The sequence below is a fragment of the Gallinula chloropus genome (genome assembly GCF_964237585.1).
Source record: "Gallinula chloropus genome assembly, chromosome: 3".
Classification (NCBI taxonomy): domain Eukaryota; kingdom Metazoa; phylum Chordata; class Aves; order Gruiformes; family Rallidae; genus Gallinula; species Gallinula chloropus.
The window spans coordinates 52,853,056-52,874,390 of NC_140087.1; the positions used below are offsets into that span (position 1 = coordinate 52,853,056).

General features: G+C 37.1%; 1 protein-coding gene across 2 annotated transcripts in view; it reads right to left on the bottom strand.

Annotated features, from left to right (window-relative positions):
- BTBD9 (BTB domain containing 9) overlaps positions 1-21,335 on the bottom strand; it is a gene marked incomplete at its 5' end in the record, with an annotated part of 119,808 nt that overhangs the window by 96,344 nt on the left and 2,129 nt on the right. The window contains 5 exons of one of the 2 annotated variants that reach the window (XM_084261004.1): positions 8,317-8,436; positions 12,624-12,843; positions 14,701-14,965; positions 16,175-16,538; positions 17,626-17,836. In XM_084261004.1, the coding sequence (XP_084117130.1) occupies positions 8,317-8,436; positions 12,624-12,843; positions 14,701-14,965; positions 16,175-16,538; positions 17,626-17,836 (1,180 nt within the window). Of the gene's footprint in view, positions 1-8,273; positions 8,437-12,623; positions 12,844-14,700; positions 14,966-16,174; positions 16,539-17,625; positions 17,837-21,335 lie in introns of those variants that run through there. The other variant, XM_084261005.1, reaches the window with a different exon arrangement.

Genomic DNA, 21,335 nt, shown 5'->3' on the forward strand with positions numbered 1-21,335 from the left:
AGGTGTATCTTTATCTATCATCATCAAGCAGAATAACTATCGATAATTTGCATCAATGTCAGATCTCTTTTGAGAAGAAATACCTTGAAAGCAGACCTAGAAACAATGTGCAGTTTAAGAAACTGACGATGAATACATAAAAATTCAGAATACATAGAAATTCTAACCATACTACAAAACTCCCCGCTTGTTATTAAGGAAAACATGAGAAATATATAATCTAGATCTCTTAAGAAGTTCATTGACTCCTCTAAACTATAAACCAAAAAGTAAGATCATGTATACTTGCTTATAATTCATACACAGTAAACTAGATTGGCAGGCTCTCTTTTACATTTCTCAGGTATTTCTATACAAGCCATACTGACCCCTCTACACAGAGTTTTTTCAGACAAATGCTCATTCTCAGAGGATGTGCTGTCTGGCAGGTTGTCATCAACAGCTTCAATGCACACTAGCTTTTTTGCTTTTCCTCAAAGTTGAGTTGAGCTCTTCAGGTTACGCTAACCAAAACTGCTACAGCAGAGACAGGGAATTTGAGAAGAAAAACCTACCTTGATAAAGTTCTTGATGGAACATGTTATTCATTATGCCTGGAGAGAAATGAGTGTCTGTGTCACCAGAACCACATTTGGAGGTGAAATTAGAAGCGTGAGCTTAGGATCAAAATCATGCGTGAAGAAAGGGATCTCTCAAATCAATAAACGCTCTGTCTCAGGCCAGGCAACAGCTTTCTTGAATCCTATGTAGATTATCTACACTAAAAAACCTGAGCCCCCCAAAAAAGGATGTTTAAACACTGATAAAATAACAGCACCTACTCACTAAAATGGAGGCTTCAGGAAATCCTTTCCTTCTATTTCATGAAGTTAATAAGCAAGGTATTGGAAACATGCCAATAAAGATTCCTCCACATGACCACCTTCTACTAGAAAGAGTGATTAGCTCTTCTCCTCACCCCCAAAGAAAGAAAACCACATGCCTGCAGCAGAAAGTGTTTAGTGGAAATAATGTCAGTGAAAACCCTCAAAGGTCTGGAGTGACATTTCAAAATTGCTTTCCTTTAATAATATGGTTCTGAAATACTAAGCAAGATAATTTTTACTTATCTCTAGACATTAGATTATCACCGTATTACATACAGCATTGGAGTGAGGGATAGATTTTAAGATTTCAGTTATTCAGAAATGAAAAAAAGCTAATTTGTATTGTGCAGCAAAGTTTGGGTTTTTTCCCCTAAACTCTAAAATATCAGCGTATCTGCACAGTTAGAAATAAAATATTTACACAATAGTCAACGCTTCCCAAAGCACAGTACAAAGTAACTAATCAACATGTCACCTATGCAACCATTTTCATTTCTCCAGTGCAGTAACTAAGGTAAAGATGCTTTCAGCTGCCCAAGTTTAATCATTCCATTTTAAGAAGTCCTTTTCTAAGGATATTAATGACTTAGTGATAAAAATCTTTTCAAATGCTTTTTAGACTGTCTGAAGGCCTTACCAGAGCTCCTGCCAGCAACTCTTAGCATACATATTTCAATTAGGTCAGTGATGTAGTAGAGTTGCCTTTTAAGTTAAAACACTACTCAAAAGCCTCTTTTAGGTAGCTATATGCTTTTTCTAAACTGAACTGTTCTCACTTGGGGATAAAGCAGAATTACTTGCTTTAAAAAGCTAGTGCTAGAATAGATCTGCAGATAATGCTTTCTTCTCAGTTTATTTCAAGTACCTGTGACTGTGCTTCAAGTGCTCAAGAGTTAACTCCTGTCTTGTTTCAACCTCTTCTTAAATTGAATCATATTCGGAACACACTCGGGCAAATTATTATCACTGTTTCCACCAAGCACAGGAAAACCGCAAAATGGGTATCTAATACAGATAGGATGCCAGAGACCTACTGGTAAGGGAGAAAGTGAGACAGTACTGCTTCATCAGTTAACTAATTCAATGAGTGACTCCCCCAAGCACAAAGAAAAATAAAATGACTGCACCATCATCACTGTAAAGCAGAGGTATCTGAGGCTGCCTGACCAAGAAGGAAAAAAAAAATCTCATCTAGCCTCTGTGTGAAAAAATCACATCTCTTTGCATGTCACTACCTGCAAAATAATTGTGCACAACTGCTGACTTCTGTTAGTTTAGAGCTGCATTAGTACTGCAACACTTACTCTTTTTATATTTTGCTTTTTTCAATGCTCAGGAGACAGGGTCTACAATTTAATTTGTCTCCACTCAGGCAGAGGACTAAGAACGGTATAATCATTGGTAGCAAAACCTCTTGATGCGCTGAACAAAAAACCCACCCAATATCATCAATGCTTAATAAAAGGAAAGGCAAGAATTCTCTGCACTGATAAATACATTTAATACATGAATACACGTTCTAAACTAAAAATAATTCTACACCACACTATCCATAGCAGCCAAGTATTTTAAGAGAAACATGGAACACTTAAATGCATTGTAACACTATTAATTCAGCCCACTAGTTTTAGAAAACCTCAGCACTGTTCATTTTAAAACAGATTAAAAAAGAGGAAAAATAATATGCTTAAATAACTTCGCACATTTACAGCATTATTCTACAGGCTTCTATCTGTTCTTTGAATAGAAACATGCTTTAGGACCAGAAATTTATGCAGTAACAATTAATTAATATTTCCCCTTGATTAGTCTCATTATAATATCTCAAGAAAAGATCAGACAATGAAATAGTAGCAAATCCATATTAATATTGACCCTTTTCTCCTTTCATTATCTTTTCTAATTTCCATGTTAGCAGTAAAACTGCATTGTTTTTCACAGTATAAAGTGGTCTGCTTGGGCAAATACCCCCCAAATTAACACTCAGCATCATCCGGTGTCATATGAACCATGGAAAATGAACTGACAGTTTCCTTCTTATTTAGGATACCATCTCCATACTCACTCTCTCTATAGCAAAAACCAGAACCATCTATATATGGGGGCAGTTTAGTACAAAAGCACAACATACATTAGGAACAACAGTTTCACTAAAGGTGTTTAAACATATAGAAATTAAGTCTTTTAAACTTTTATTACAGTGACACCTTGTGGCTACCACTGACTTATTTTGAGATTTCTCAAAAAATTTTTCTTGTAATTTCTTGTAAAAATAGAGTTCTTAAAAATTTCTGTTCCAGGGTAAAATAAAAAGATGAAGCTGCAGAACAAAAAAATGAAAGTATGCAAAAAGTGCAAAGGATGAAACAGTGAAGAGCACTGCCTGTTCAAAGATCTTTAGAGGTGTTAATGTTCATTTAATGTATTTGAACATCTTTATCCCAAAAGAGAGCTGTGTGGCTTAGATTGACCACTCTGACTGCTACTTCAATTTGAAAACCTGCCACCTTTTTTTTTGTTAATGAACTATTGCTGCTTACCCATATTCAAACTGATATCCACATGGATTCTGAAAAATACCCTACAAGCAGCGTTTTTCTTAATCATGGTTCTCTTGAAACACATTTCAACATTATCAGACCTATGGGCTAAGTCCTATAAAAGAGTTAACCTTTAAGATAATCAAGAAGATTATGTTATATATGATTTTTTGGCTCAGCTACAGTGTCTGTCTCTGGGGTTTGAGCAGCCACAGTGTCTGCTGTGGCACTGGAGGAGCTGCAGTGCCCGTGGGTGGGTCTTCCTTCTCTTTCTCCTGATGGCACTGCCTACCATTGAGCAGGGTTTGGTAGATCGTGGCCAGGGCCCAGCACAGTGCAACGAGTTGTGCTTCCTTGGAATAGCCACAGCATTTCCCTTTGAAATAGTCTATTGCATTTTCAGAGTCTTGCAGGGGTGAAGCTCCAGAGCGTTGGTGGTGAGAAGGTCTCCACACACCATGCCAGCTCTGACTGTTTAGCCCCAGGGAAGATAACTGGCTGGTATTCTTAAAACAATTTCTTGTAATCCTACACAAGACTTGAAAAACGTTCATGTGACCAAGCAACAGGAACATACTGGCCTGAACATCCCAGAGGTATTCAAAGTTCTCAAAGGGTATTGTAACAAGCCTAAACAGAAAAGGGGAGGAGAAAGCATACCTTCTCCCCTCTGCCCTCCATCCCCCGTCTTTCCTATAGATTGGGTGCAATTTCTAAAACAATGGCGAGAGTTGTCCACGTTCTGGGCATGACAGAAATGCAACATACACACACCTGCATAGGCTCATGTCCACTGATGATGTAAATCAATATCACACAGTACAACAAAATGAGAAGCTAGACCCCCCTTCCCTGAGGTGATAAACAAGCAGCAGGGATTACACAGAGCAAATGTGGGTTTACATACCACTGCCACATGACCAAACAAAATATCACTGTGAGCAGTCACCTGTTTAAATAACATGACAGTTATCACAGCTTGCTTTTTAATGTGATCAGTTCAGACCTACCATTATCCCAACCATTTGAGCCACACATTGGGCACCAAAAAGGACCATCATGGTTCAGCCCCAGGCAGCTGCTGAGCACCACCCGCTACTTCCTCCCCAGGGACAAACAGACAAAGTCTCATGGATTGGAATAAGGACAGTTTACTGACACAGCACAGAGAGAGGGAAACAACAACAGAACCCCCTAACAGAAAACACACATGGTGGTAACACAGAGTACTTCCCAACCTGACAACCAACAGGACACTCTGCCCACACTCAGCACAGACCCCGCTCACCCCTCCCAGCCCCTTTTATGGGGGTGTAACATCATGTGATGTGGAAAACAACCTGGGCCAGCTCAACTCACTTGTGCTGGCTCCTCGTGAGAATTAACTCTGGCCTCACTGAAACCAGGACACATGGGAAGCACAACAACGCCCCTAACTTTAACACACTAGCATGAATATTCCACAATGCTCCATATATTAAAAAAAAAAGAAGTGATGATAGAGACTATAACACATATACTACAATAAATGACTTCTTGCAAAGACCAAATGGGTCTGAATTCCTTGTGGTATAAATTATTTACTTTATTTAACAACTAAATGCCAGAAGGTTGCCTTCTTTTCATCCAGCTACTGTGAAATTGAGTGTAGATTTGAAAATAGATACACCTAAGAGGAAAGTGAAAGGTTTAAAAAACAAACAAAAAGCCCACCTGCACACATGCAAATGTAAAATATACTCTATTGATTTTTATGCCCATGGAAACCTTTGAATAGGTTCTCAAAACTCAGGTGAACACACCAGTTTAGACCTTGACAGCTCTCGCCTTGCATAACTAGTATTTATGTGAAAGGAAACTCAAAAAGGCAACTAACCTTGTTGAATGTTACAGGGCTTATATTCTCTTTATAATCTATGTTTGAACAACTGCTCTAGTGTATCAGCCACAAACAGACTTCCCTTCAACAATGTGTACTCGATCTGGCATGTTCTACGCCCTTGCTTCAAAAAAAGTGTAAATAAAACCCACAGTGAGTAACACTAATCTCCAATTTTCCATCACCACTCAAGAAGTCATCCTATACAGTGATGCCATAAAGCACTGCATTATTTGAAAAAAGTTGGGTTAACTCAAACAACAAAACAGAAATCAAACCAACAACCAAACCCCAAAAAACCACCACCACTACATCTCTCACATCTGTACTGATAAGAAACTACACAGTGAAAAGATACTTAGTCCAGCATCTTCCACTGACAACACATACAAATATTTAAAAAACTGTTGCACAGTTCCCTCAGTGGGAGGTTGCTTGAAGATATTATTATATGCATGATATGTATTACTAAGGAATAAAAGTTAAACTTAATGGCAAGAATTGCCATTAATTTTGTAATGCCATTAAATTTGCAATGCACTCCTCAGCATTGCTGTCCATGCACAGGAAAACTTTGTCACCCTTACTCAAGAGCACACAGCAGAATCAGTGTTGAGCAATATGAAAGCAAACCTAGCTTTGGATATGAAGAATGTATTGATTAACCTAGTACTAATAAATATGAGGGACTTAATGAACTGCATTATGGACTTCCTTTAAAAATGGAGCAGGGATTTACAACTTCAAATGACATTAACTGTTGATAATCTAATAAGAATTTCTTCCTAGATAGGGTATATAGAACACTTAAAACACGTCTGCTCTTAGATAAGCACACATAACTTATCTGAAAAAACACAATATCAAACATTAAAAGAATGCATTCTGATATATCATATCAACTCATATTTTAAACCTGTTCTTACAACACAATTTTTAAGATGGCAAAAGACTGCCATGTGTTTTAAGATTTGAGTTTTGTGTTTGTTAGCATCTTAGAGATAACTAATTTAAACACTTTAAGTAAACAAAACTACTTTAAATACATAATAACACCCCCCCGAAACTAGAGACAGAAAACAAAATCTAGTCCTCCTTGCTTACTTCTTTCTCTATAGAATATTAATTAAAAGCCAGATAAATAAAAGTCTCAAATACTAATCTGTATGTGCACACAGCCTCCCCTACTCAAAGCCTCTCCTCTGGAGATTAACTGGTCCAGATCCCTGACTAAAGCAGAGCCAGCCTTCAAGTCGGACCTATCTGTATTAATGCAAATAAATAAATACAGAGTTCTTAAAGTGGAGCTTCTAAGAAAAAGGTCAGCAATTTTATGTCTCTACATTTAAAACAGCCTTTTCTTATTTACAGTACAAATACATAAAGGGTAAATTACAGTCCCAGTACTTTTATTTTGACTAGCAAATGCATTCAATGTAACATAAGCTTCACTGACTTAAAGAGATTACCAAGCATCCTTATCTAAACTACCCTGAATTATCACCTTGAGTCACAACTGAGAATTTATGCTGCCTTAAGGTTACTGCTCCTTAACAATCAGTACTCATAAACCTATGCTGCTACAAGAGTTTCTCTTTAGTTCCTTCACTTGCTGTTCAAAGTGGCTGCACCTCCAGGGAATTCCCTCCCTGTTTGCGGATATGATAATGAGGAACAAAGATTTATTGAAAATAACAGGTTTACTAGGATTGTGGTGCAGAACAGGAAAAGTGAGAGGCAGGAGGACTGTGCGATAAGGAAATCTGTGCTGTAGTTAGTTACCTGGACAACTGTGTACCTCAAATACTTGCTAAAATAAAACTGCAAAGGAGAGATTTCCAACTGTGTTTGTGCATGCATTTAAATAGATAATATACAGCTATGCACCACTGCTAGCTGATTTACAGATACCTGTGAGCAAAAATTTGTTAGATACACACACCAATTAGGGGACATTGCCAACCATTTCAGAAAAAGAAAGCAGTAAAGCCAGAACCATAATACTTAGAAGGAAAAGGTGAGCATGTATTTGTTTCTATCAGGAAAAACAAGTTTCACATCAGCCACATTCCAAAAGAAGAGGGAGGCTAAGAAAGAGCTACCTGAGAAAGACAGGCACACAGGTGATCCACCAGACTCTTTCCCCTTAGACCACAACAATTTGCCAGCAGTCCCATACAGCAGAGCAGTAAAGCTCAGGGAAAAAAAGGTTGTTCTTTGGGGAAAGGAAAGAAAATGAACCATTTCCCCTTCTTGGGGATTCCCGGAGATGCTGTACTGATTGAGAAGTCTGTGTCTACATAATTGTTACTGCAGTACAGGGCATTTCCTTTTTAGTTCATTACTTGGATTCTAACGATACTAACATCTCTACAATCTACAGTTTAGGACCTCTCTAACAACGATCTCAATTCAGGTTTTAGATAAGACAGCTTCAATGTGATTATAAGCTCTTTCCAAAGTTTCCAGCATCTACAGTAAAAAGACACCATCACCTTAATAACAGTTAAACCCATGTAGCTGCTTTGGTTCACACAATGCATTGCTCAAACCTACTTAGTCCTAACTCACCCTTTTCTCGCTTTCACAACTGCTGAAAACACTCTTTCAGTGCAACAGCAAAAAATATATAAAAATATATAAAAATACATTTTCAAGTTGTATAGCAAGTATGTAGACACATTTTTAACATTTTGCCAGTCAAGTAATAATGCTTACTACTTAGTAGGAAAAAAAACCATCAGTTTCAAGATGAAGAGTGAGTATGACAAAAACAAAGGGAAGAAGACACAGAGTTAGGTGGAAGCATCCATTTTCAAAACAGGATGCCTGCAATTTATCACCTCTCCATATATATTTTTTAAAAGCATCCACCAAGATAGACAAATTTATTTTTTGTTGAGATGGCTGATGAAAGTTGTGTATATCATACATTATCAGAAATACACAATGCAGTAGCAAAATCCAGCAACTCACTCTGGTGTCTACATTATTTAATGACAGCCATGAAACGTTACATTGATGAACTAACCTGCAGACACGGGCAGGAAAATACAGGTTCTGCCAGGACCGACAGAGATATTTAGAGTGATCGATAACCCGAATCCAGTCTAACTCATCCATGGACACCTCAATGTAGTAGGAGTAAGACCTATGGATTGTCAAAAACACCGGTTAGAACACAAGCAACCACAACTTAGGTATTCAATTTTACACTTTCTTATGGATTTTCAGTTCAGCTGACAAGAAGGCTTATTTGTTCCTACCCACAGGCCTGTACCTATGATATTTAAGAATTATCCCTACTTTCAGACTAGCTCTGAAAACAAATTCATATGTGGTTATGTTAAGGGATGTTTTCAGAATGACTTAAAAATATTGCAAGCACAACACCAAGTAATCAGATTAGACCACTACCACTCAAAAAACGTAATGGAGGCTTTCAACTCCATCATAAAAATAATCATTTGTATTTTATTCCTTCAATGAGGAATAAATCTAAAACACCAGTGATACAGTTAGTTCCTTCTACTGTACTATCAATAAAGAAAAATAAAACACCCTATAAGATCAAAAATGCAAATTCAAACCCTTCATTTGAAAAAAGTAAATTTATTTTATGATCATTTTCTCAATTATATTGTTCTTCACTTCTGACCCTTTCTGTTGTTCATGGTATATTATTAAGCCTGTCACTACTGAACCTGCACACCCCAAAATTACCTCATCAATAATAAAATATTAAAAAAAAATCACCAAGACAATCTGTGTCTTCACCTCGCTTTTCAAGGGTTTATCTTACAGTTTGCTGTTAGCAAAAAGCAAACTCCAACTAAAACTTAAAGTCCCCAACGAATTTTGTATTCTACCTACAACAGTGATACTCAGAATGAAGTAGAAACTCCACTTGTGGATCAGCAAGTCATGAAATATGTTTCGGAATATTTTTTTTAGTCTTAATATACAAGTCTGCACTATTCACAGGCATTTCAACAGTACCACGTTAGCACTTACCCTTCTTTCACACTGATTTCTAAAAGAGCTGTTCTTCCAGAGTTCTACATAGCCATTTTTCATTAAATAGTGACACCTTTGTTAATATTTCAACTTTTTTGCTAAGGACAGAGAGGGATAGACATCTCAAGTGTCATTGTTTCAAAATTCTTGAAGTGTTAGGTAACATTATTAATACCAATTTCTGCACTTACAAAAGTCATGCAGTCTTTAAGACGGCGATTGCATAATTGGTTTTCACATTCATGCCAACCAGATGTGTAAACAGCCCATATAGCCTGTGTTTTAGCAACTTTACTATTACTAACCCATGCATATTTGACCAAACTAGGCTCAAGAATTTTACAGTTTGAGTAGTTTGGATTTGAAAGTCACCATGTGTCCTCTACATGGTAAGAATTTAGGGAGTCTCACATCACTAATGTATATTTGCAACAAGCACACAATATGTTTGGGGTTTTTTGTTTCTCAAGGTACCAAGCAAAGAGAAATGATCTCAAAAGTACTGTTCAGTTATCATATAACACTATGCCTTTTATTTTTAAGGATAACATCTTTTTTGCAAAGGTAATTTCGACAGCTGGTCTCCTTAGCACTTTTGTATCTAAAATTCATCTGTTAATAACAGTTCTAAAGAGAGGAGCAAAACACACCTATCAGTTTGTATTTGGTTCTGCTAAGAATGTACTTTATCTATATGAAGATACCTAATAGGCCAGAGCTTCACAGAGACAGTTAAAATGAACTCGTAGCTTAAAAATATGTTCAGTAGCACTTGTACAGCTGCTAAAACATTTATTTTGGAAACATATCCCATGAGAAAGATGCAGAGAAGTGGCTGGCACTTTTTAGACTAAATGAGTGTAAAAAAAAAAAAAGTTGGAAACGAACTCCAGAAAAAATGAGGACAATCTTAAAGCAAGCTCCTTAAGGTCTTATCTGGAAAAGTTCTGCATACCTCCAAGGAATGAGATCCATAGCCTCTCTGTGCAAACTCAAACTTCTCCTATGTTCAACTACCCCATTATGAATTATTTTCCTAAAATTTAATAGGAATTTATCTTGTTTGTGTCCACTGCTCTTTGCTCTCTCTGCACACACAGCTGTAATAAGAGCCACGCCCTGTATTCTCTATATTCTTCCATTCAATAGGTGAACCACAGTAAGTTCCCCCTTTTAAACCTTCTCCTCTTTAAACAGCAAGTGCTCTCAGGATCTCCTAGTACATCACATGCTCAAGCCCTCATCATCCTGGTGCTCTCAGTATCATAGAATCATAGAACTGTAGGGGTTGGAAGGGACCTCGAGAGATCATCGGGTCCAACCCCACTGCCAAAGCAGCTCCCTAGGACATATCACTCAGGCGTCCAGATGGGTCTTGAATATCTCCAGAGATGGAGACTCCACCACCTCCCTGGGCAGCCTGTCCCAGGGCTCTGTCACCCTCACTGTGTAAAAGTTCTTCCGCATGTTGGTGCAGAACTTCCTGTGCTCCAACTTGCAGCCATTGCCCCTTGTCCTATCCCCACAGACCACTGAAAAGGGGCTGGCTGATTCCTAGTACATCATATGCTCAAGCCCTCATCATCCTGGTGCCCTGCAGAACGCGTTTCACCCAGTACATCAGTATCTTATACTGAGGAGCCCACAACTACAGAACTCCAAATGCTTCCTTTTCCACTCATCTTAGACAGCTGAGTTACTGGGATGAAAAAACTAAGAATTCAGGTACTGTACCTGGTAAGAAGGAAAAGAAAACCCAGTGGCAAACTTTCCACAGAAAACAAAAAAAAAAGTCAGGATGACACAGAAACTAAATCCTACACTGCTGTACCCTCAGCAGTGGTCTTTTTGTAGGACTTGTAGGACTTCTTGTCTTCAAAAAAGACAAAAAAAGCCCTACAAGTCCATCGTGTCTGATATTGTACCACCAACAACAGTTTATTCTACACATTCCAGAGGAAGGGCATTAGGACACCAAGCAACAGACAATTTTACACTAAGTTGTAGCATGAAGAAGGCTTTTTCCCTGAGTTTCAGCAGCTGCCAATCTTTGCCTTGCAGGTGAGGGACATTTTGCTAGTTATAAGCTCTCTAAAAACTGCTAGAGAACTCATTATTAATACATCTCCAATACTTTTTAACATTTTATAAAATTGATTGATAATTGGTTTATAAATTTGAATGATATTCTGGGACAAGTAGTATATTATATGAAATAGTTCCTCGTACCTTTAAAATTTTACTTTTCAATCTTTCCAGAAGGAATACAGAAGCATAAATTGCAATTGAACTGAATCAGGAGAACTTAACTTTGAAACAACTCAGTAGCTAAAAATTCACACAGTTTGTTTTGAACAATTAATAACTGTAATTCATACTTTAAAAATAAATATCAATAAAACATTAGTACACTCAGTACTAAAATAACACAATTTAGTTAAGAAAAAATATGCAACTGTTTTGCAATTCTAAACTGTCTGAAAGTATTATAAAATTAATCTTTTATGAGAAAGGTAATAAAGTGTTAAAAGTATAAGTAGCTTGTTTTATTGTTTTTAGTAGAAAACTGCTTATGAGTACCTGCATTGCAAGTTATAAATCTAATATATTAAATTTGTCAGATAAAAAGAACTTTTTAATTTTCAGACTTAAGCAGTCACTTGATTGCTCTAAAAAGCATAACTGGATCTTCCATGCATTCCATAGCAAGTTGAAGTGAGCATAAACTGGCGAAGGCATCCATGATAGTTCATACTTCACCAGTCTCACCATGAAGTGGCTTCTAAGAACTATTGCAGTTAGTTGGCAATTCACATTCTAAATAAATTTTACTATCTCTGAATTATTGTCAAGGTGTGTTATTTCTTAACGATTTTGATACATTGAAAACAATTTGAACTAACATGCCTTCCAAGTTTGGAATGTAAATATATTTAAAAAAAAACATTTCTGCAGAAGAACTAGAATACTCTTTTTCAAATTGAAATAAAAGCAGTTAAAAACTATGCGTCAAAGAGAAAACAATTAAAACCATTAGGCTACCTCAACTTTCATTAATAATATAAACTAATTAATGAAGACACAGAAAATACATTGGAATAAGGTAATTTTCTATCACAAAATATGGTCTGGTGTGTGTAAGTAATCAAAGCTTCATTTAAAAAACAGTTGTGGTTTGTGGGATTTTTTTAAATAAAACACACCATTGTCATCTCTGTAGCATGGTGTTTCTATAAAAACACGTAATGTCTATTTCACATTGGTACATTATCACCAGTACAGAACACAACACCTTCTCTTCTAAGTCAACTTGGCACCTACCGACTATCTCTGTCCCACAGGAGTATTCGTATGTGGTTGATTATTGATGGCTGGCCTAGTTTAATTTCAATTCCAGAACGGCAGTCATCATCGATCGGGTGTCGAGAGAAGCCATGATCCAAGTCATAGTTCTGAGTATCCCCATCTAATAAAGCAGACTTCAGCTCCCCTTTGACAACCTGCGCTCCATACTTCATTGTTGCAATGTTTTCCCCTGGTACTAAGAAGAAAAGGAAGTAATTGCTTAATTTTTACACTCTCATACCACAAATTAGATGTTCTGAATATCAATTGTATTAGGTCAGAACAAAGACTTCTTGCCAGTATTGTTTCTCAGCCACAAACACATGCTCAATAAAATAATTTTAAAAAACCCACCCACAAAAAGAGAGGCATTTTACAAATTTTGCTCTTCTTTTTCATCTGAGGCCCCCCTTGAGGTCTTTTATGGTACGAGTAAGTAGTGATCATTTATTAGTATTTACTAATATACATTCTGATATGCAGTGTCTACATTCTCAGTCCCCTTCATTATTTCATAAAGCTCTTACTGCACCTTCCTCATTCAACCACCACCTTCCACCTGGCCTTAAAGTTTCTCCTTGTGATCAATCTCTCACCACTCCTGTAATGCTTTTTTTTCCCCTTCCTGATTATGTTGTTCTAATTTCAACTGGATTCTGTTTGTTTGCAAAGCTAAACGAAATTGAGTGAAATTGGAAACTTTCGACTACTCAGGCTTTGAACCAACATGGTAAAGCAAGATTTTATCTCACCATTTCACAGTAATAAGCCTGTTTCATCCTAAAACCAGATGTTTTCCATCAAGGAAACTGGGGATAATGATGCCTAGCTCCAACTAGAAAACAATATATTGATGATCCACTCTGTTAAAAAGGACATTTTTAACAGTCTTCATTAAGACCCTACAAAACATGAGCTAAATGATTAAAAGCTGTCCATGCAAGAGGAGTATGAATTTTAACAGCATGTTACATTTAACATCTAAAGAACATGATTTGAAGTGATAAAATTTTAGCTGTAGAACAGTACTACGATATAAAAGCATCACATACAGAACTATGACTGCAAGCGGTCATCAATGTTTCTACAAACAGAGAAAGCCCTAAGACCCTGAACTCATACTACAACACAGAAATTCAATTCTCTAAAGAGCAGTGACTGACAAAACTAGAACTTTTGAGATTAGGAGTATATTTTTGAGACATAAATATGCATAAAAAGGAGACAGAGAACACCATTTAACTTTTTCGAATTTATCCACTGCACTGTCTTGCACAATAAGACTTTCACAGTATCCTAATATTGAACTCATATGTTTAAATATTAATATATAACTTCCAAGAGAGAACAAAGCGGAGATTCAGTTCTGAGAAAGCAGTTATTTTCAGGGTTCATCATGCATGACTGACAGACTACAGTGCAGGCTTTCAAAGAACATTTACTTTTGTTCTTTGCTGTGGGGCAAATACTCTCTGTAAATCCACATTAGAGAGTGAACTAACAGTATCTTTCCAAAGCTCAGATATTCTTGTTCAATCAACAGACAGCACAGACAAAAGTCAAACAAAAAGCTTCTCAGACTCTTTAGGCTTCCATTAATACAATTTTGGAAAAACTGTTTGTATTATTTGGGCAAGCATGCAAACAGTAAGAGAAAAATCAAGAGTAGTGGAGGAAAGATGAAAATCTTCATGAAGTAGGAAACAAGTCACCATCGATATAAACCCATTTAAATATCCTGCAGCCAATGCTTTTTTATCTTTAATGTTTTTGCAAATTCTTTTCTATTATTTTCCTCTAAGAAAACACTGTCTTATTAGAATATTCATGTTTGAGCAATATCTGAGATACAAAGCAAGAGAACATGTTAACTAATATTATTTGAGGAACAGAAGTGGCAGGAACAGTACATAACAATGTATTTCATTACGTAAACCTTTTAAATCACCTAATAGAAGAAACCCTCACAAATTAACCATATCATCCATATCTTCCAGGCAATTGTAGTCACTAAAGAAGAAGAAAACAGACAAACAAACAAGATGATGCTTACTTAACATGCCCCTGTAGTTGAGGTCCATGTCCCGACTCTCAGAACGAATCTTAATGGCATCTAGTATGGCATCAGGTGACAACAATCCAGAAGGTCTTACAACATTTAGTAGTTCTGTTAGACTCATTAGTGGCAAACGTACTGCTTGCATGATTTCAGCATGGTCTTCCTTGGGGTTATGCTTACACCAGTTCATCAAAGCTTGGAAAATGTCCTTCTCGGGAGCTGCAAATGAGTCCCTCAGTACAATACTTAGAAGAGCAGCCTGGGAAGAAAGAAAAAACCATACTACAAATAAATAGAAATAAAATTAAATTTCTACTAAAACAAAGGTAACTAAAATAAAGCAAAAGAAAAAAAATGGGTATTTTAAGTTGTAGTTATTAAAATGATCTCCAAAGGAGTGACTACCTGAAACTGTAGCTTGTTTTAATTACTTATGCAAAAATTACAGAAGCCATCACATAAATAATAGGTAAAATTACAAACCCACTGTGAGAAATAAGTCAGAACAGAAATTCTGGCAACTATTAAAATCAATTTACTTCTAGTGACTACTTCAAATTTACTACAGAATATAAGAAGTGATTTGATAACTTGGCAGTATAGTTCAAAGCATTCCTTTAAACTTAGGCTTGTATAAGAAAAATAAAAGCGTGGCTTGGAATCATCTTTTTAAATCATATCTAACTATTGGGGCTGCCCCCTACTACTCTTTCTCTCTCTTTTTTGGTACCAACTTAGAATCAGCAGGTAAAAACTCCATTGGCTCTTATTCATGCAGAAATCCCACTGATTGCAGAATGAGACTAAAAAAAATTTAACAGCTTTCTGATTTGCACTTTGTTAGCAGAATAATTAGGAGTCTGCCTAAGAAAAGGATAAATTTCCCATAGATACTAGGACTGGCTGTGCCAAAGATGTCATAAAGCATATGCTTCCTGATGAATGACATTTGCTAATCTCTTATTGACAATATGCTTTGAGAACTCAAATTTAACAGAGTGTGACAGAGTAGAGAGAAAAAAATCCCACATTTTTTCCCTACACAAGTACCAAGTTAGTCAGCAGAGTATCTTATACTTATTCAGGGAATAGATCCATCACAGCTTTTCCTCTCAAAAAACTTTTTAAAAAATATTAAACAAGTATTCATTCAAGATACTCTACTACTTCATGTGAACACCACTTGAAAACACTGTCACTATTATGTCCAGCTCAAAAACAACTCCAGAGTAAGTGGAAAATTTCAATGTCACAGAACAGGCACAAATATTTATGCGTCTTTATACAAGCCAGGATTTTCACTTCAGCTTGGCTTGAACATTTCCAACTGTCACAGTTTCACAAATAAAAAGTGTTATCTGTTAGCTAACACATAAACTTGCATTTGATGCCCCTGTTTTAGTATTTTGTCGTGTTTCTGTATATAGATTAACATTCCTAGGGGAAAATGTGAAAACAGAATATATACCTTAGAAAGTGATAGGAAGCCTTCACTGGAGAGCACCTCTTGGGCATTTCTATCCATGAACATACAGCACATGCAAGTTAATTTGGGAAGGGAATAGAGACTGGCAACATCAAATGTCATACAGACGTTCTGAATATTAAGTATTGTGCAAAGATACTCAGATGTGGAATCCTCCAGTTCTGGGAATCCATATTTATGTGCGAGGCTTAGGAAGTCCAGGAGAACCTCCTCTTTTTCATCTCGTAGTGTAGCACGACCAGTGTAAATATATTTCAACAGCATCGTAAATGCTTCTGCAGTGGTGTCCTGAAGAGGAATTTCTGCTTCAGGCTGAGATTCTCTCATTCCACCATACAGTAATGCTCTGTAAGGAAGATAAAATTTGAGAAATTTCTATCTTGATAAAAATGAGGTGAAAAGGAAAAAGAGAAAGGACTAAACGAGTACTTACAGCAAGGGGAATATAAAGAGGATATGATTTGAGAATTGGCAAAACAAACCCCTGAATTTAAAGTGCAGCTTCTGTTCTTAAAGCAGCTGTACAGGAATAATATTCTAACGGAGCATGTTTTTGTTCTACGCTTTTGCTCCATCTCTTTCAACAACAGCTTGCAAAGTGGAAATTGAGACATGATTCTCATAACTATTTTTTTTAAAATACAGCACTATTGATGAGAAAGAAAAAAGCCTAAATTTTTCAGACAGGAAATCAAAAACAGTTTGCCACTGTAACAGCAGTGGCCGCTCAGGACATCTCAGGATTCTTGACCCTCAAATTCCTTACTCTAAATCCAGCACATGGCAACTCTGCTGAAATCCTGCATCTTCAGAAAAACCTAAGTGCTCACAATTATTTTGTTTTTAAATATAATTAAGACAGTTTGAACGTAATTTGCACTCACACTTTAGTTATTATCTTATCCCTCCGAAGAAATTAACTGGAAGAAGATTATCAGGAAGTTCTATTAACCACATTTAGAGTGAAAAATGCCTAGGTCTCAGAAAGATAATAACAGCAATAGAAAGATCACTATTATTCCTAGTTTTAAAACATACAGTGTAACCTGTATCAGACCTCTTTAAATACTCAATTCCAACACATCTAAATCAAATTTTCTAATGCATATATTCCATAGAAGCACACCATCCATACTCTTAAGAAAACAAAACAATTTTACAGCAGAACTTTTCTGTTCTGAGGCTATCTTTCTCCCGAATTTGTGAAACTACCTTCAAAATCCAATTTAATGAAGGTCAAAAGAATAACATCATGACATGGTATTTATCTTTTTATATTTGGACACAATGATTTGATGGGCTGGGAAACATTCACACAGAAAAGGTCACACTCAATGGACAGATGATTACACCCTGAAAAGTTCATAGAGAAACAATGTTTATCTTATCTGCATGAAAATTTTCTGCGAGCCTGACAAAAAGCTATACTTCACCTGAAATAATGGCACCTAGCAGCCAGGATCACTCTGTGTGCAGGAAAACGTTTCTTTTCTACAATAAAAGTAACGTCACTATATTCTTCCCCATTCATTAGAGCACCAATATGCTCCGACAGAATGTGAACGTGGTCAATCTCACCCACAGCTGTGTAAGGACGAAGCGGATGGCTGTTACTCATTTTGGAGGGGTGGTGATATTGATAGCCTACAGGGAAAAAGAAAACCACCAGTATTATAAAGGGCACAAATATTAAAAAATGGCAAAGATCAAGCTGTGATTACAAAAAAGCCGACTAATGTGTTACCATATATTACAAGAACAGTGAAGCCAAGACGTTTTCTATTAAAGTTCATTTACAACTAGTCTTGATGCAGCTTGCATTGACAAGTCTAGCTGACAGAAATTCAGTCACACTGTTGTTCTGTCAATCCATTTACTTAAAATAAAAAATCTTCCAACAAAAATAATAAAAATTATTTCATTTTAAATTCAAGTGAAAATTGCTTTCTAAATGGTATCTGAATTAAAATGCACAGAAAATATTAAAAAATTAATAATTTGGCCAATTAAGTATAGTCTTAACTCCTAAGTCTCTCCTAAAAGCGGTGATGAGTAAATACATCAGTGTTTTTGCAGAATTCCAATCATTCTTCCAAAACTGGGAGAAAACATTCAAGATAACTTTCAATAAACAACATACAGTGTCTGTTAAAGAGCAAAGCTTCACAAGGTACAATTCGGCTTTCTTATCCTTTCCAGTCAGTCTCTTTGAAGCACTCTTTTCCTCTCATACATGTAAGAAAATAAACTCCTTAATACCTCTCATCCATAAAAGCAGGAGGCTGTCAACTAACGTACAATACATCAGTCATATTTTCTATGGTATTTTTTTGTTACTTCTTAATTCACAAAAAGGTTTAGTTTTGTTGATTTGGGGTTATTGCAGCAACAGAGGCTTTCAGTTATCTCAGTGGCAAGAGCAGCCACAGGAGAATATTAAACGAGCTTCTACTGTTACACTGGGGTTTACTTTTAAATGAAAAGATGTATGCAAGTTTGCGGATGACATCAAGCTGAGTGGTGTGGTTGACACAATAGAAGGAAAGGAAGCCATCCAGAGGGATCTTGACAGGCTGGAAAGGTGGGCCTGGGTGAACCTAATGAGGTTCAACACTGCCAAGTGTAAGGTGTTGCACTTGGGCTGGAAGAACCCCAGACATAGATACAGACTGGGAGAAGAGCTCCTGGAGAGTAGCCCTGCTGAGAAGGACTTGGGGATTCTGGTAGATGAGCCAGCAGTGTGCTCTTGCAGCTCACAAGGCCAATGGTATCCTGGGCTCCATCAGGAGAGGAGTGGCCAGCAGGGACAGGGAGGTGATTGTCCCTCTCTGCTCTGCCCTCGTGAGGCCCCATCTGGAGTACTGTGTCCAGGTCTGGGGCCCACAGTACAAGAAAGATGTGGAACTGTTGGAGAGGGTTCAGAGGAGGGCCACGAAGATGATTAGAGGGCTAGAGCACCTCCCCTACGAAGAGAGGCTGGGGGAGCATGTAGGGGTAATGGATTTAAAGTAAAGATGGATAGATTTACATCAGATATAAGGAACAAAATCTTCACAGTGAGTGTGATAAGGCACTGGCCCAGAGGCTGCCCCCTCCCTGGCAGTGTTCAAGGCCAGGCTGGATGGGGCTTTGGGCAACTTGGGCTAGTGAAGGTGTCCCTGCCCATGGCAGGGGGGTTGGGAGTAGATGGTCTTCAAGGTCCCTTCCAACCTAAACCATTCTGTGATATCTTCAGAGACACCTTCTGTATCCAATGACTAGCCACTTTTCAAAATGGGCACATACTTAGTACTTTAAAAAGTGGTATTACAAGAAGCAGGAAAATTATGAGACTATACCCTGCAAACAGCAAACACAATATTTTTTCAGGTGAAATATTCATGACATGAATGCATTTTTAGCTATAGTTTAAAAGTATTACAAGAAAATACTCAGTTGTTTCCAGTCATTTCTACCCCAACAAAGAAAACACATGCACACGGGGTTAGGCATTGTTTACACCTGGAAATGCTTAATCCATAAATCAAGATACTGCTGAGACACAAAGAACTTTCAAGTAAACCATAATGAGTGATAGAAAATAAATTGGAGAAAATTGTAGCATACTTAGTTAATAATACAGATCAGAGCACAACTGGGAACAAGCCCCCAGCTTTCAACTGGCTGTCCCTGCCACTTGAATCAGAAGCCGTGTGCCTGTGCAGCCAGTACAGCATGAAACCAGCAATACTGGCTAAGATACTGGAGGCAGCCTTACCATGGGAACAGAGAATACTGTACAAACATTCTTCTATCCTGACACAAGATTTTTATGATTTTTCATAACACACTTGTTTCTTCCATTTGCAGTTGTTAATTTACAATGAACTAAGATAACTGCACTGAACAGATTCATGCGACATACGCTTCCATTAACACTTACTTTGTAACAAGCAAGATTAATTTACACATCCATCCAGTTGCATCTATTTATACTAGCAATAATATTTATCACAATATAATTATTTGAGAGCTTATAGGCAATCATAAAATTGAAATGTACTCAAATTACAAAACCTTTTATTATGCCCAAGGAGCAAACAAAATGATTTGTTACTCGGCTGCAACTCCCAACCTCAGTACTCCTTCACAACTTCTCTACCTTACAAGCCTGTAATTGCTGCTGTTGATCTTCATTCACAACAGTCAGGCAACAGAACTGCATGTACATTATCAAGCAACTCTGTACTATCTCTCTTCCGCTAGTTCCAATTTTGATTGATTAAGGAAGTTCATTTATGGTACTTAATGCATGTACAAGTACATGCACATTTTGCTTTTAAAATCTATTTTTAATTCCATTTTTTCTACCTCTGACTTGTTTCCTACCTCTACTCTTATCTCTGAAGAAGAGCACCGTGTACTGCCTGCATAAAACAGAGACTGCAAAAGCAGTACAGATAAGGGAATGCCACCCCAGCACACTAATTTTGTTTCCAGTAGCTGTGGATGATGTCGTGTGCCAACAGGGTGAAAAGTTCAAGGGAAAAGTGTTTCCATTTCAGGTTAAATAAATAAAATCAAAAGCACACTTCCCTCTCAAGGGTACACAAACCTCTCTCTTAACAAGAATCAGTGTAAAGAAGAGGGCAAAGTTTGAACTGGGGACACTTGTTAATAAGCCAGTGATGCCAGTCCATACAAACATCAAGACTCTGAACTACACCAAGTAATGAAAGTTTAGAAATCCCTGCAAGCTGCAAGACAAATTTGTTTAGAGGTTTAATGCTCTCCAAGTTCCTGGTACAATGCACTATTCTAAATTCTCAGTTTCAAATAAGCACATGTTGATCATGGGGAATACAGGACACAAATGATGGCTACAAGCCTGTGGCTGAGGAGCAGTTTGAATGACACAAAGTGTTAGAAAGTGTCCAAGTTTATGAACACTATGTACATGCCTTACATGCTTTCTGTGGGTAACACCAGTACATTGAAAAAGCACTCAAACTCGTTTGTTTACTACTATGCATTTCCACTGCAACTTTCATTTGTACTGTGGATTTTCCATATAAAGCAGCCCAGCAGAAGCAGTCTTGCCTTCAAAATACAGAACAAAATAATACACAGCTACAGATCTTCCCAGACTAGATTAATTAAAGGT